Here is a 13,877-nt window from a genome sequence, read left to right as displayed (position 1 = left end):
TGACCTCAGGTGATCCGCCCTCCTCGGCCTCCCAAAGTGCTGGGATTACAGGCATGAGCCACCGCGCCCAGCCCAAGTCAAAACGCCTTTTCATCAGCTGTATCTAAGTTCAGTCTTCTTTGCCATATTCAATTGTCAGAACACCTTTTCATCTCTCCATGTTTGCTTTTTTCTTTTCTGTCATTTCCAAATACCGCGCTTTCCATGGTGTCTACTCACTTTTACACTTCTTATAGTTTAGTCTTCATTGAAAACATTGTTTTTTCCTTATAATTCATTTCTGAGCTCCACAGGCAATTTTTTACAACCTCCTTTTGTCTAATTACCACGATTCTGGGCTTGTCTATTTTTTTTAGACTGAGTCTTGCACTATCGCCCAGGCTGGAGTGCAGTGGCGCGATCTCAGCTCACCGCAACCTCCACCACCCAGGTTCAGGCGATTCTCGTGCCTCAGCCTCCCAAGTAGGTGGGATCACAGGCGCCTGCCACCACGCCTGGCTAATTTTTGTATTTTTAGTAGAGACGGGGTTTCACCATGTTGGCCAGGCTGGTCTCCAATTCCTGACCTCAAGTAATCCGCTTGCCTCGGCCTCCCAAAGTGCTGGGATTACAGTTGTGAGCCACTGAGCCTGGCCCGGGCTTTTCTATTTCTGATTTATGCTGTTCTTTCACAGCTTCTGTCATCTTCTGAGTATCTTTATCTCGTTATGAAATATTACGGAACAGCGTTTCCTGCTGGGTGGGCCTGTGTGTCTGGAGCACCTTCACTGCTGCAATGCTATTCAGATCATCTTCTTTTCTCTTTTTTTTTTTTTTTTTGAGACAGAGTCTCACTCTTGTCACCCAGGCTGGAGTGCAGTGGCACAATCTCGGCTCACTGCAACCTCCACCTCCCAGGTTCAAGTGATTCTCCTGCCTCAGCCTCCCAAGTAGCTGGGATTACAGGCACGTACCACCACACGGGGCTAATTTTTGGTATTTTTAGTAGAGACAGGGTTTCACTGTGTTAGCCAGGATGGTCTTAATATCCTGACCTTGTGATCCACCTTCCTCGGCCTCCCAAAGTGCTGGGATTACAGGCGTAAGCCACCATGCCCGGCCTTCTTTTTTCTTACCTATCTTTGTATGATGTTAAACAACACTCTTTTCTGCTTCTTTTTTTTTTTTCTTTTCTTTTTTTGAGATGGTGTCTTGCTCTGTCACCTCGGCTGGAGTGCAGTGGCGCAGTCTCGGCTCACTGCAACCTCTGCCTCCTGAGTTCAAGCAATTCTCCTGCTTCAGACTCCCAAGTAGCTGGGACTACAGGCATGTGTCACCATGCCTTGCTAATTTTTGTATTCTTAGTAGAGACGGGGTTTCTCCATGTTGCCCAGGTTGGTCACAAGCTCCTGACCTTAGGTGATCTGTCCATCTTGGCCTTCCAAAGTGCCTGGATTACAGACGTGAGCCACCACGGCCAGCCTGTTGCTCGTTTTTAAGAACAGGCTCTTGTGTTTGCAATGGTGACAGGCCAGCCTCTTGTGTTTACAATGGTGACAAGGCCAGCAATGGTGACAGGCCAGTCTCTCCTCTACTGCTGCCATGTGGTATTAGAAACTGCAGGCTCTGTGTAGCTACTTCTGCAGTGTTTTTTGGCCTCCGCCTCTTCTGGACGCCTTTCCCCAGGACCTCAGCATTCCCCTTTCCCTTCGCTGTTCCTGCCCAGTTCAATATGGATTCTTTCCCCGTTTTGTCCTTACTGGGGGGCGCTGTTCCTCTGGAAGTAAGTTTCGTTACGTATTTCTGAGAGCCTTGCAGTCTCGGCCTCCCCTGCACCCTCCTTTGTCTCTTTGCACTCAATCTCAGACGGGAGCCATTAAAACTCTGCCCTGCTTCTCACTATGGGAGACCTTTACTTACTTTTGAGGCTATTTTCTGGGTCCTCTGGTCTTAGCACTGTTGGAGTTTCCCTCTTTCCTCTGTTACCTCCTGCTTGGCCACTAACCCCATACAGGTGTTAATTCTGTCTGTGGTTTGGCCCCACCCACTTGTAGTTTGGGATCCATGGGGAAACCCTGATACCTAATTTTGTTGAAGAGTGTCTTAGTTTTCTAGGGCTGCTGTAATAAATGACCATAAATTGGGTGGCTTGGCCGGGCGCAGTGGCTCACGCCTGTAATCCTAGCACTTTGGGAGGCTGAGGCGGGTGGATCACGAGGTCAGCAGTTCGAGACCAGCCTGGCCAACGTGGTGAAACCCCATCTCTACTAAAAATACAAAAATTAGCCAGGCATGGTGGTGGGCACCTGTAATCCCAGCTACTCCAGAGGCTGAGGCAGGAGAATTGCTTGAACCCAGGAGGTGGAGGTTGCAGTAAGCCGAGACTGCACCATTGTACTCCAACCTGGATGACAGAGCGAGACTCCGTCTCAAAAAACAAACAAACAACTGGGTGGCTTGACACAACAGAAATTTATTCTCTCACAGTTCTGGAGGCCCTAAGTCCAAAATCCAGGTGTCAGCAGACCCAGCTCTCCCTGAAGGCTGCAGAGGAGGACCCTTCCTTGCTTCTCTCTAGCTTCTGGTGATCGTCAGCTGTCCTTGGCATCCCGGGGTTTGTGGCGCGTCATGACCATCTTGGCTGCCGGCACTGCGGGGCATCCTCCTGGGTCTTCACACTGCCTTCCCTCCGTGTGTCTCAGGCTCTAAATTTCCCTCTCCTCATAAGGATGCCAATCACTGGATTAGGGTTCACCGTATTCTAGTACAACTTCATCTTATTTTGATTACATCTGCAAAGATCCTATTTCCAAATAAGGTCTCATTCACAGGTCCCAGGGGTTAAGACCTGAACATATCTTTTTGGAAAGACACACTTCAACCCACAAGAAAGAAGCTGTGAGTTTCTTTTGTTCTCTGTCTGTTTTTTTTCCCTTTTATCATCCTGGTTGTTCTGTTTTTGTGAGAGGCTATGGGGGAAATTCAGAATCAATGCTGCTGCCACCATCTTGCTCCACCAAGAACCTGTGGTTGCGTTCTAGGTACCCATTTCCACAGAACACTGCTCAAAACTTTAAAGAATGAAGCCAGGGCAAAAAGTAATGCTCTAGAGGTAAAAGGGAGCCCTTACCTCTGAGAGGTACGAGACCTTTGGTGGAGCTCCTTTAAGGTCTAAATGAACTAATCTCATCTTAAATGGCGTGGAACCTGACATTTCAATATTTCTGTGAACTCCTATGGCAAAGTCTCCTTGGGGACTTCTTCCTAGTGGAGAAAATCAAGAGTTATCAACAGGAGCAGAAGCTTCTCCCTTTGCCTTTCCCCTTATACTTTCAGTGTCAGTTCTGATACTGGCCAGTTTTGATTGATTAACTTGGAGGAAACTCATTTTGCTAACATGAAAATGAACCAGAAGTCTGCCTCCATGTTAAGATATAGAGACCTCTGCTATGTGTGATTTGCTGCTAAAACAAAACAGCACTGGTTTGTTTATAAGATGGTTATGATCTATAATAACACAAATAACTGCCAAACCACTTTGTTTTAAAGACCTTGTTAAACTAGATGTACTATGCTAGTGCAAACAGTCGGGCAGAAGCCTCTAAACATTTTCCTATTAGGCCGCACAATATGATGCTTCTGTAGGAAATTTATCCTAATTTTAGGTAATATTAAAACTAATTTGTATTTCTAGAGCTCAGATCAGCTTGATTATAAAGAGGAAAAAACTGCAAAACTGACTCCAGGTTGGAGAAAACTGTCTAGGATTTAAGGTAAGCTGATAATTTTTAAAAAAACCCCAAGTGCATCAGAGCTGACCATAGTATTATATTGAATAAAGGCGGCATCCAAGGGATAACGAAGCAGCTGGGGAAGGGTAAAATTTATGTATTTTTTAAATTTATTTTTCCCATCTACTATGAAAGCACAAAGGATTGGGTGAGAAAAGGAAAGGAAAGCTTTGCATGTGAGACAGACTCAGTTCCATAATCCAACCCCCGGTTCCGTGCAGGGTTTCGGAGGCTCCTGACTCTAAGGGCTCTGTAACACAGCAGGGCAGGCCGGTGGTGCACACGGACACCAAACACTTTCAGTTTTTACATACGACCAGTTATACACAATTTTCACCCACAGGCTCGGTGCAAGCCTCTCCCAGCAGCCCCGCATCGCCGCTGCGGAACAGCCACGCTGGGAGACGCCGCTCGCGAGCCCGGCCGTCCCTCTCCAGGTACAGGCGCGGCGGAAACGCTTCCAGACCGGAGCCGCCCAGCCGAGCGCGCAGAGCCAGAGCCGCACCCGCACCTCACCTGCGCCGCTGCGGTCCCGCGAGGTCCGGGGGCGCAGAGAGGTCCGGCCGCCCCGCCCTCGCGGCTACCGCCTCCGCTCTGAGCCCCGCCCCGCTCGGCCGCCGATTGCTCGGGCCTGGTCGCCAGCCCAGGGGCCGATGGCCGAGCGCGTCGCTCCTGCGTCCCTGAGCCGCGTCCACCTCGCGCTCCCTGTCACGGCGTTCGTCCCCGGGACTGGCGCCCGCGTCCGGCCCGGCTCCGCGGCGGCTTGGTCCGATGGCGCCTCAGCGGAGGACCGCAACCAAGGCGCCCGAGGGCAACGGAGCGTCTGAGCGCCGGAACCGGAGCAGGTAGCGGCGAGGAGGGAAAGGGCGCGCGCTGCGGCGGCGGACAAGGCCGTGGAGTGGGCGGGACCGGGGCTGATGGGGCGGGGCCTGGCCCGACGGGGGGGTGGGGTGAGGCCGGTGGGGCGTGGTCTGCCGCGGGGGGCGGGGTCTACCGCAGCCTATGCTGGGAGCAAGGCAGGTGCGGGCGGGAGCCGCGGTGGCCGACGGCAGAGGCCCACCGATCCCAGAGGGGCATGAGAAAGAGAAGGGGGCTTTGCTCCCAACCTGATGAGCTGCTGCTGCTGCTCCGGGAACCTGCCGTTTGTCTGTCGCTGTCCCATGGAATAACCCACCCAGCAGCCTGGAAAGTCCGCCTGAGCCCGGAGCGTGCCTCCGCCTTCACTTTTAAACCACGAAACCTGCTTTCCCTGCGGAATTCTAGAGGATCGGGTGCCATGGAGGAATGGCTTAGTTTTAGGATTTTAAAATGTTACAGGTGATCATTGGTTTGCAGGTATTAGTGAAAGAACCTCTAACGTGCAGAATACAGCTTCTCGCTTGCTTGATATTAATATTTTGCTCTTTTGGGGAGTGCCCAATTCCCCTCAGGTGACGATTTGCACATTGAAGTCGTCAGTTTAGAAATATCAGGAGGACACCTCAGGTTTGGATAGACTGCAATAACTCTTAAACCTCATAGTTTGTCCTTGAGATTTTTATCCCCTTTTCATCTCAGCTGCTTTTGGAGTCTACCTAGGTAGGATCTTAAATGCCTCATGCTAGTTCACAGCTATAATTTTTTTTTTTTTTTGAGACGGAGTCTCGCTCTGTTGCCCAGGCTGGAGTGCAGTGGCACAATCTCGGCTCACTGCAACCTCCACCTCCCGGGTTCAAGAGATTCTCCTGCCTCAGCCTCCCAAGTAGCTGGGATTACAGGCGCCTGCCACCATGCCCGGCTAATTTTTGTAATTTTAGTAGAGATGGGGTTTCACCATGTTGGCCAGGCTGGTCTTGAACTCCCGACCTCAAGCAATCCACCCACCTCAGCCTCCCAAAGTGCTGGGATTACAGGCATAAGCCACTGCACCTGGCCACAGCTATAATTTTTTAAAAGCCAGTCAAATTTAGCAGTGGGGGGTTGTATGCCAACGTTGGTGACAATAAGGTTAATAAGTTCTGGGGATCCACTACCATCAGACTAGCATGCAGCTATAATTTTATTAAGCATAAATGAATGACCTAGTGATGATTTATAAGTATTCTACCTTCTCCCAAAAACCAGATCTCTCCAAAAGAATATTTCAAGTATAAACATACACGTATCTATTTCCTTCAATAGTAATATGAGAAGTTATTTAATTAATACATTTTAAAAATTTCCAGTAAACTTGTACATTTTCTGAAATACCAAGTAACAGTTTTTGTCAGCACTGAATGGTTAATATAGAAATATAGACTTTTGAGGCTGAGCGTGGTGGTTCTTGCCTGTAATTGCAACACCTTGGGAGGCTGAGGCGGTTAGATTACTTGAGGTCAGGAGTTCGAGACCAGCCTGACCAACATGGTGAAACCCCGTCTCTATTACTAAAAATACAAAAAAATAGCTGGGGGTGGTGGTGCACGCCTGTAATCCTAGCTACTTAGGAGGCTGGGGCAGGAGAATTGCTTGAGCCCGGGAGGCGGAGGTTGCAGTGAGCCGAGATTGTGCCATTGCACTCCAGCCTGGGCAACAAGAGTGAAACTCTGTCTCAAAAAAAATAAATAAATAAAAATAAAAAAATAAAATATTGTCCTAATATGCCTTAAATGAGCCTCTATTCAAGTTTTGGAAATACATGTGTCCAAAGCCCCTCTCTTATCAGCGTTGGGACAGGCCCAATACCTGCTCCTTGGAACAGACGAGAATCTTATTTTACAGGACGGGAGTGAGTGCGGCACTGATGGAATAACCTGAGCTGTAGGGGGCTCACCTCTGCCCCACCCTGGAAACAACCTTCCTCCAGTGGCCCCTGTCCTTAGTGTTCACCCCTGCATGGAGGCCCCCATCACTAACAGCCTGTCTTGAGAGCGGCTGCACCACAGGGCACCCCATCCTGTCCCATTTTGCTAAGCAAACCCTTTTAAACATCCTTATTTTGTTGTGAAACATCTCACATTAAAGTGGTGTGTGTTTGTTATTTATTTATTTATTTATTGAGATGGAGTTTTGCTCTCGTTGCCCACGCTGGAGTGCAATGGCACAATCTCGGGTCACTGCAACCTCCACCTCCCAGGTTCAAATGATTCTTCTGCCTCAGCCTCTCGAGTAGCTGGGACTACAGGCATGTGCCACCATACCCAGTTATTTATTTTTGTTTTTTGATTTAGTAGAGACAGGGTTTCACCATGTTGGTCAGGCTGGTCTCGATACCCTGACCTGAGATGATCTGCCCACCTTGGCCTCGCCAAGTGCTGGGATTACAGGCATGAGCCACTGCATCTGCCCTAAAGTGGCTTTTATAAGGAGCATGTCTGGCTTTTTTTTTTTTCTTCTGCTTAAAACCCATGAGTCTCTATTGCAGTGTTTCTCAAACTCCCGGGCTCAGGAGGCAGTTAGTGTGTACTGGAGACCCCTGAAGGGAAAGGGAGGGAAGAGTCCGTGTTTCCTGAGTGGACAGCGCTGGCCCCAGGCAGGAAGCCCTCGTTTCAGGGGTGAGGTGTGAGTGCAGGCTGGGTCATGGTGCATGCACTTTGATGATTGGGGAGCATTTTCTCTGGCCTCGCTCCGTGTTTGGGTGACGTGGCCTGTTTTCTGTTCTCAGCACCAAGAAGGACCGAGCCCCACGGGAGGTGCAGAGGCTGTGGCAGAGGCCGTGGCTAAGGACCGCGGGCCTGGGGGCCGGCCTTGTGCTCACCGCACTTCTGCTCTGGAGCAGCTTGGGGGCTGACGATGGGGTCGCAGAGGTCCTGGCCCGCCGTGGCGAGGTCGTGGCAGGGAGATTCATCGAGGTGCCCTGCTCTGAGGACTACGACAGTCACCGCAGGTTCGAAGGTAGTTCAGGAAAGCAACACTTTAAAATGAGACGCAATGTGGTTAAAGGACATTGGCTGCGATGAAGGGGTGGGAATTGGGTTGGATGTGGTATGCTTGGGGGTAGCAGATGACCTCTCCCCTCCAGGCTGGCTAGTCCACATCTGGCTGGGAGTGCAGGTGTTTCGGGCTCTGCCCATCACTGCCCGGCCACGGTCGGCATTTTAGTAAGCTGTGCGGTCCAGCGGAGGAGATGGTTTGCCTTGGAAAGATAGGGATGAGAAAGTCAAAACCAGAAAGGTTTTTTGACTGGAGAATGTGGTAGAGTCAGAGAATGTTGGGGAAAATGTAACAAGAAACGACCAGCAGCCCTTCCACCGTCCTGTGCCCCAGCTCCCCTCCCCCTTCCCGTTCTGCTTGGGCCTGAGATGCGAGGGGTGGTGGTTGCAGGGCAGCCCAGAGCCTGGAGCAGCGCTGCGGTTGACCAGACTGGGGTTCAGCACCCTGGAGAGCGCACGGCCTCGGAGCAGGGCTGACCGGGCCGGCCACCGCACACCCCGCTGCCTGCAGGCCTCCTATCGCTTCTGTTTTCTTGAGCATTCCATGCCACCTGGATGTATTCTCAGTTTTAAAAGTCCAGCATGCGCCGCTGGGTTTTTGAGGCAGAATTCAGGTTTTAAAAAATTCAATTTAATGCTTTGCACTTGAACCAAGAAAAGATTGCCAAGTTCTTCCACAAAGGGGCGCCGTTGTGACGCACGTGAACGTGGTCCCAGCCGCGCCGCAGGGAGGGACAGGACCGCCTCGGAGTCAAGAAAATGAACGTGTGTCTGTTGTGTGTTGTTGTGGTGCTCTCTCTTTCTTAGAAGTTCGCTCTCTAACATCCCAGCTTTCCAAAACTCTTTTTTGAATGCTAGCACCGAGTAGAAATTTTTCTTGCGATCGTTAATAATTTATCGGCATTAAAAATAGTTTCAATGACCTGGAGCAGTGGCTTATCCTCAATCCCAGCACTTTGGGAGGCCCAGGCAGGAGGATCGCTTGAGGCCAAGAGTTCAAGACCAGACTGGGAAACACAGTGAGGCCCCATCTCTACAAAATAAAAAATGAGCCAGGTGTGGTGGTGCATGCCTGTAACCCCAGCTCAGGAGGCAGAGGTGGAAGAATGACTTGAACCCAGGAGGTTGGGAGGTCAGGAGGTCAGGGCTGCAGTGAACCTAGAGTGTGCCACCGCACTCCAGCCTGGGTGACAGCGAGATCCTGACCCCCGCCAAAAAAGAAAAAAGTTGGAATGAGGGAGGGGGGATGGGAAGTCCATGTTTAATGGGTTTGGGATTTCACCTGTGGGAGGTGGAAAAGTTCTGGAGGTGGTGCTAGTGACGGCTGCACAATGCTATTGTGCCCGATGCCACCACACTGTGCACTTTTTAAAAAGCTTGGCTAAAATGGTAAATTCTATGTTGTATATATTTTACAATAAAACAAATGGTTTGATGTATTTTCTTTTTTCTTTTTTTTTTTTTGGACAGAGTGTCACTCGCTGTGTTGCCCAGGCTGGAGTGCAGTGGCGTGATCTCGGCTCACTGCAACCTCCGCCTGCCCTCTTGGGTTCAAGTGATTCTGCTGCCTCAGCCTCCTGAGTAGCTGGGACTACAGGCACCTGCCACCATGTCTGGCTAATTTTTGTAATTTTAGTAGAGATGGGGTTTCACCCATGTTGCCCAGGCTGATCTCGAACTCCTGACCTCAGGCGATCCACCCGCCTCGGCCTCCCAAGGCGCTGGGGTTACAGGCATGAGCCACTGCGCCTGGCCTCTAATTTTTATTATTATTGTTTTTTAACTCATGAATTGGAAATTTAAAAGATTTGGAAATGTGTGGGATTTTTGGTCCCTTTTTACAATGTTATGGGTATTTCTCCTGACCCACACTGGTGTGCACAAATTCTCATCACCAGTTTCTGTCTCCTTCACCCACCGGTTGTGGAAAGGGGCGTCAGAGCCTCCACTGAGCGTGGACCCAGCAGCGTCTGTGCTTTGGCTGCCATATGTGTCATGGGGCGATGCTGTCTGCTGTCTGCTGCCCCTTCAACTTCCTGCCGAGTCGCTCCTGTGCTGCGGGGGACCCTCTCTTCCCTCTAGTGATTCTCGTTGCTAGTACAGAGGCTGCGCCACGGGCCTGTGTGGCTCTCATCGCATTTGCCGTTTGCTTTCCGCTTTCCTGTGTCCTCGTGTTTTGTGGGGTAAACCTTATAAAAAAGCATAAAATGACTTTCTGTTTTTGAAATAAAACACCTATGTCCATTAGATCATTTAACCACATGTAACTACAGCCCCCCTTCCCTGATATTCAGCCAAGTGGAGCTCTGTTTATCTCCTGGTACAAGGCCCAGAGAAAGGAACCAAGGTCATCGCGGTGCCTTGTGATCCCTGGGTCCAAGCCCCTGATGGTGGCGCTCAGCACTGAGTGTTAGGCTTTTATTCCCATGGTCCCGGCAGGGAGGCTCCACGTCCAGGCTCAGGGCTGGCTTTTTAGGCAGGATGTAGGGAGAGGGAGGAAAAGCATATTGTGGAGTCCGGGTCTGCCCCGTGTCCTGGTGCTTGTGGGCTGCTGTCTGATCAGGCAGGCACGGCCTGACGCCTGCCCAGCGCATGAAACCAGCTGCACTTGGTACCAAACCACAGGGGCGGGTTGCTGGGTCCCTCTCTGACACTCTGCTGTACCTTGTGCATCTGTGCGATGCTGCCTCGACCACCCTGCCCCTGCCCCAACGACCCTGCCCCTGCCCCGACCACCCTGCCCCAAACATCCTAACCCTGCCCTGACCACCCTGCCCCGTCCACCCTGCCTCTGCCCCAATGACCCTGACTCTCCTGTCCACTCTGATCCTGCCCCAACGACCCTGCCCCTGCCCCGATAACCATGCCCCTGCCCCGACCCTGTTGCTCCAGTCCCAACGACCCTGCCCCTGTCCCTGCCCCGACCACCCTGACCCCCATTTGAGCTGCTTCTTCCTCTTCCCTCTCGGCCTCCGCAAGTCACCGAGGTACGGGGAGAGACGGGGGATGTGGGGAGCAGTTCACTGTGCCCTGGGGAAGGACTGGGACTAGACCCACAAGCTCCACTCTGGCGGTCTCAGGAGGGTTTTCTGACGGTGCCTGTGGGTGTCTGGACCTGCAGTCAGTGATGGTTCAGGAATGCTGTTCATGCCATGTCTGGGGCTTCTGTGGCTTTCCTAGGGTTTGAGGCAGCAACAGGTGCTTCTGGATTAAATCTCCAGTTGGAGCCACTGGAAGCCGAGGTCGCCCAGTGAGACGTGAACTCCAGACGCACCGCACAAAGTGCATGCACGCTGGAGAGCTGCGGTTGTGCGTGTCTGAAATTCACATTTGACCGGGCGTATTAGCTGGCTCTGGCCCTGATTCCCTGGAAGGGCATGCGCTGATGGCCTTGGAAACTGCATCTCACCTTGGCTGTCCCCTCACAGGCTGCACCCCCAGGAAGTGCGGCAGAGGTGTGACCGATGTCGTCATCACCAGGAAGGAAGCAGAGCGGATTCGCAGGTAACCGCCCGTCCCTGAGCACGGGGGGATTTAAACAAACACACGTGGAGTGGGGCCAGGGCGGGAAGTAGAGTATTGTTAGTAATAAAGCGGTTTTAAAGATTTTATTGCCAGGCATGGTGGCTCACGCCTGTAATCCTAGCACTTGGGGAGGACAAGGCTGGTGGATTGCTTGAGCTCAGGAGAGTTCGAGACCAGCCTGGGCAACATGGTGAAACCCCCATCTTTACTAAAATACAAAAAATTAGCCGAGTGTGATGGCATGCACCTGTAATCCTGCTACTCAGGAGGCTGAGACAGGAGAATTGCTTGAACCTGGGAGGCAGAGGTTGCAGTGAGCTGAGATTGTGCCATTGCACTCCAGCCTGGGTGACAGAGTGAGACTCCATCCCCCCGCCAAAAAAAAAAAAAAAAAAAAAGAATTATGTGCTTTCAAGGGCCAAGCTCAGATTTTCCGATTTCAGGAGAGGAGACCATGGCCCTCAGTGAAGCAGTAGCTGGGATAGTACCTGGAGGCCCAGGTTCCTCTGCAGGGGTCGTGGCCGCTGAGTGCCCCTTGCTCCCCACGGAGCCTCCGGGACACTGCTCAATGACCGCTCAGTGTCTGCTCTGAAACTGCCTCCAGGGAGCACTTCACCCCACCTGGCTGTGACTTGTGGCAGCACAGGATGCCACTCAGAGGCCGCTGGTGCTGGACTTTTCTTACTGAGATCTTAAAAGAAAGTTTTGATTTTCCAACCACTTGTTGAGACGATAAGCATGTGGAATGGTGTGCAGCCCTGGGCCACGTGCCCTGCCCTGAGATTCTCCCCAGGGAGCCTACCCCCGAGGATGCTGCCTAGCTCCACGTGGGGTTACTGCTCTCTCACTGAGGCACCGGCGTGTCCCCACGTGCTGTCCACGGGCGGCTCCCAGCACCTGTGGCAGCTCAGGGCGGTCCTCTCTGGTCCAGCACAGCTGGCCCGTGGGTGTTTTTCTCCCACCACGGGCAGGGCCCTTATCTCCTAAGCTGGTGAATCTCAAAGCTTCCCCCGCCTGCCTGGGGTCCCAGGAGAGATGGGGAGCAGCGGGCCCTCCCCTAGGTGCTCCTCAGGCTCCCGAGCTTGGCCCAGGTGGCTCTCGATGTTGACGATGATAGACTAAGCCCAGCCCTCCCTTTCTCTCTCTCTCTCTTTTTCTTTCTTTCTTTCTTGACAGAGTCTTGCTTTGTTGTCCAGGCTGGAGTGCAGTGGCGCGATCTCGGCTTACTGCAACCTCTGCCTCCTGGGTTCAAGCGATTCTCCTGGCTCAGCCTCCAGAGTAGCTGGGATTACAGGCACCTGCCATCACACCTGGCTAATTTTTGTATTTTTAGTTGAGACGGGGTTTCACCATGTTGGCCAGGCTGGTCTGGAACTTCTCACCTTGTGATCCACCTGCCTTGGCCTCCCGAAGTGCTGAAGCCCAGTCATTTCTAAGCTGAGTCAAATATTGACAAGACAGCGATGGCAGTATTGTTGCTTACGCACTGAACTTTGAAAGTTGAGTCCTTTGGTCTAAACATTTGTTTACGTCATAAACATTAAACACGCAGGACCCACTAACATTGCATTAATTTTGCTGATTGATGTTGGCTTAGATGATACATTATAGACAATTCTAGCAACTAAATTCTGAATTATTTTCTCCCTACAGCATAGCTGAGAAGGGGCTCTCCCTGGGAGGATCTGACGGAGGGGTGAGTTGAATGTAGTCCCTGCCCCCCTTTTTTTTTACCCTTCAACTTTGCTCTCACTTGGATGGGAAGGGGAAGGCACAGACGTGCAGGGTTCCCTGCGTGCCCCCGAATGTGGGTGGGGCCTGCCGTGGTGTTCCTCAGCACCAGCTGCAGCAGCTGCGCCTGACTGAAACCCGTGCGGTGTCCCCTCGTTGGGAAGAGCGTGTCCTTAGATGTGCGTGGCCATCTCTTCACGGCATGTCACAGCATGCCTGGCTCCAGTTCACATGGGGGATAGAGGGGGTTGGAAGCAGGCAGCCGGCAAGGGAGCGGGATGGGAGCCCAGCGAGGAGACGGCTGTGTGTGCTGGACACAGGAGAGCCCGCGGACCTTCCAGGAAACAGCAGAGCCTCCGTGGGACAGACACGCTGTGACACATCCTGCAACCTCCGATCTGGAGGCCTCTATGGACGCCCGTCACGCTGCAGGGGGTCGGCTAGTGGCCTCGGATCGTGTGTTCACCCAGAGCCCGTGGACATGATCTGATTGGGAAAAGGGACCTCTGCAGATGTAGATAAGGATCAAGATGACACCGTCCCAGACTCAGGGCCCTAAATCCAATGGCAAGTGCCTGTAGGAGACAGAGGCTTAGGGTCCTAAATCCAACGGCGAGTGCCTGTAGGAGATAGAGGCTTAGGGTCCTAAATCCAACAGCGAGTGCCTGTAGGAGACAGAGGCACGGGAGCTTTGAGAGGGAGGAGGAAAAGGTCCTGTGAAGTGGAGGCAGAGACGGGAGCGGTGCGGCCATGGGAAGAGGGGGGCAGGACCTCCCCTGGAGCCCTGGGAGGGAGCAGGGCCCCTCCTACACCTCGATTTTAGACTCCTGGGCCCTAGAACTGTGAGAGAACAAACTTGTGTTGTTTTAAAGCCCTGGTTTGTGTTACCGCAGCCACAGGGATCACAGAGCCACTGCCCACTGTGGCCTCGCCCTCCTGATGGGCAGTGACTGGGAGTCAG

General features: G+C 52.2%; 2 protein-coding genes across 15 annotated transcripts in view; one reads left to right on the top strand and one right to left on the bottom strand.

Annotated features, from left to right (window-relative positions):
• HEXD (hexosaminidase D) overlaps positions 1-4,703 on the bottom strand; it is a 27,114-nt gene extending 22,411 nt beyond the window's left edge. For 2 of the 6 annotated variants that reach the window (XM_030828080.1, XM_030828082.1), the window contains exon 1: positions 3,110-4,273. In XM_030828080.1, coding sequence (XP_030683940.1) covers positions 3,110-3,193 — 84 coding nt within the window. In that variant the 5' untranslated portion in view covers positions 3,194-4,273. The other 4 variants (XM_030828086.1, XM_030828084.1, XM_030828085.1 and 1 more) reach the window with 4 other exon arrangements.
• The window catches only part of OGFOD3 (2-oxoglutarate and iron dependent oxygenase domain containing 3), a 25,252-nt gene continuing 15,819 nt past the window's right edge, over positions 4,445-13,877 (top strand). For 8 of the 9 annotated variants that reach the window (XR_004033389.1, XM_030828090.1, XM_003279242.4 and 5 more), the window contains exons 1-4: positions 4,445-4,615; positions 7,393-7,622; positions 11,089-11,164; positions 12,839-12,881. Coding sequence is in view for 8 of the 9 variants with exons in the window: in XM_030828090.1 (XP_030683950.1) it covers positions 4,542-4,615; positions 7,393-7,622; positions 11,089-11,164; positions 12,839-12,881 (423 nt within the window). In the remaining variant the exon portion in view is untranslated. The remainder of the gene's footprint in view (positions 4,616-7,392; positions 7,623-11,088; positions 11,165-12,838; positions 12,882-13,877) is intronic. The other variant, XM_030828092.1, reaches the window with a different exon arrangement.

The sequence above is a fragment of the Nomascus leucogenys genome, chromosome 14 (assembly GCF_006542625.1).
Source record: "Nomascus leucogenys isolate Asia chromosome 14, Asia_NLE_v1, whole genome shotgun sequence".
Taxonomy (NCBI): domain Eukaryota; kingdom Metazoa; phylum Chordata; class Mammalia; order Primates; family Hylobatidae; genus Nomascus; species Nomascus leucogenys.
This window is presented reverse-complemented; position numbering and strand designations above follow the sequence as displayed.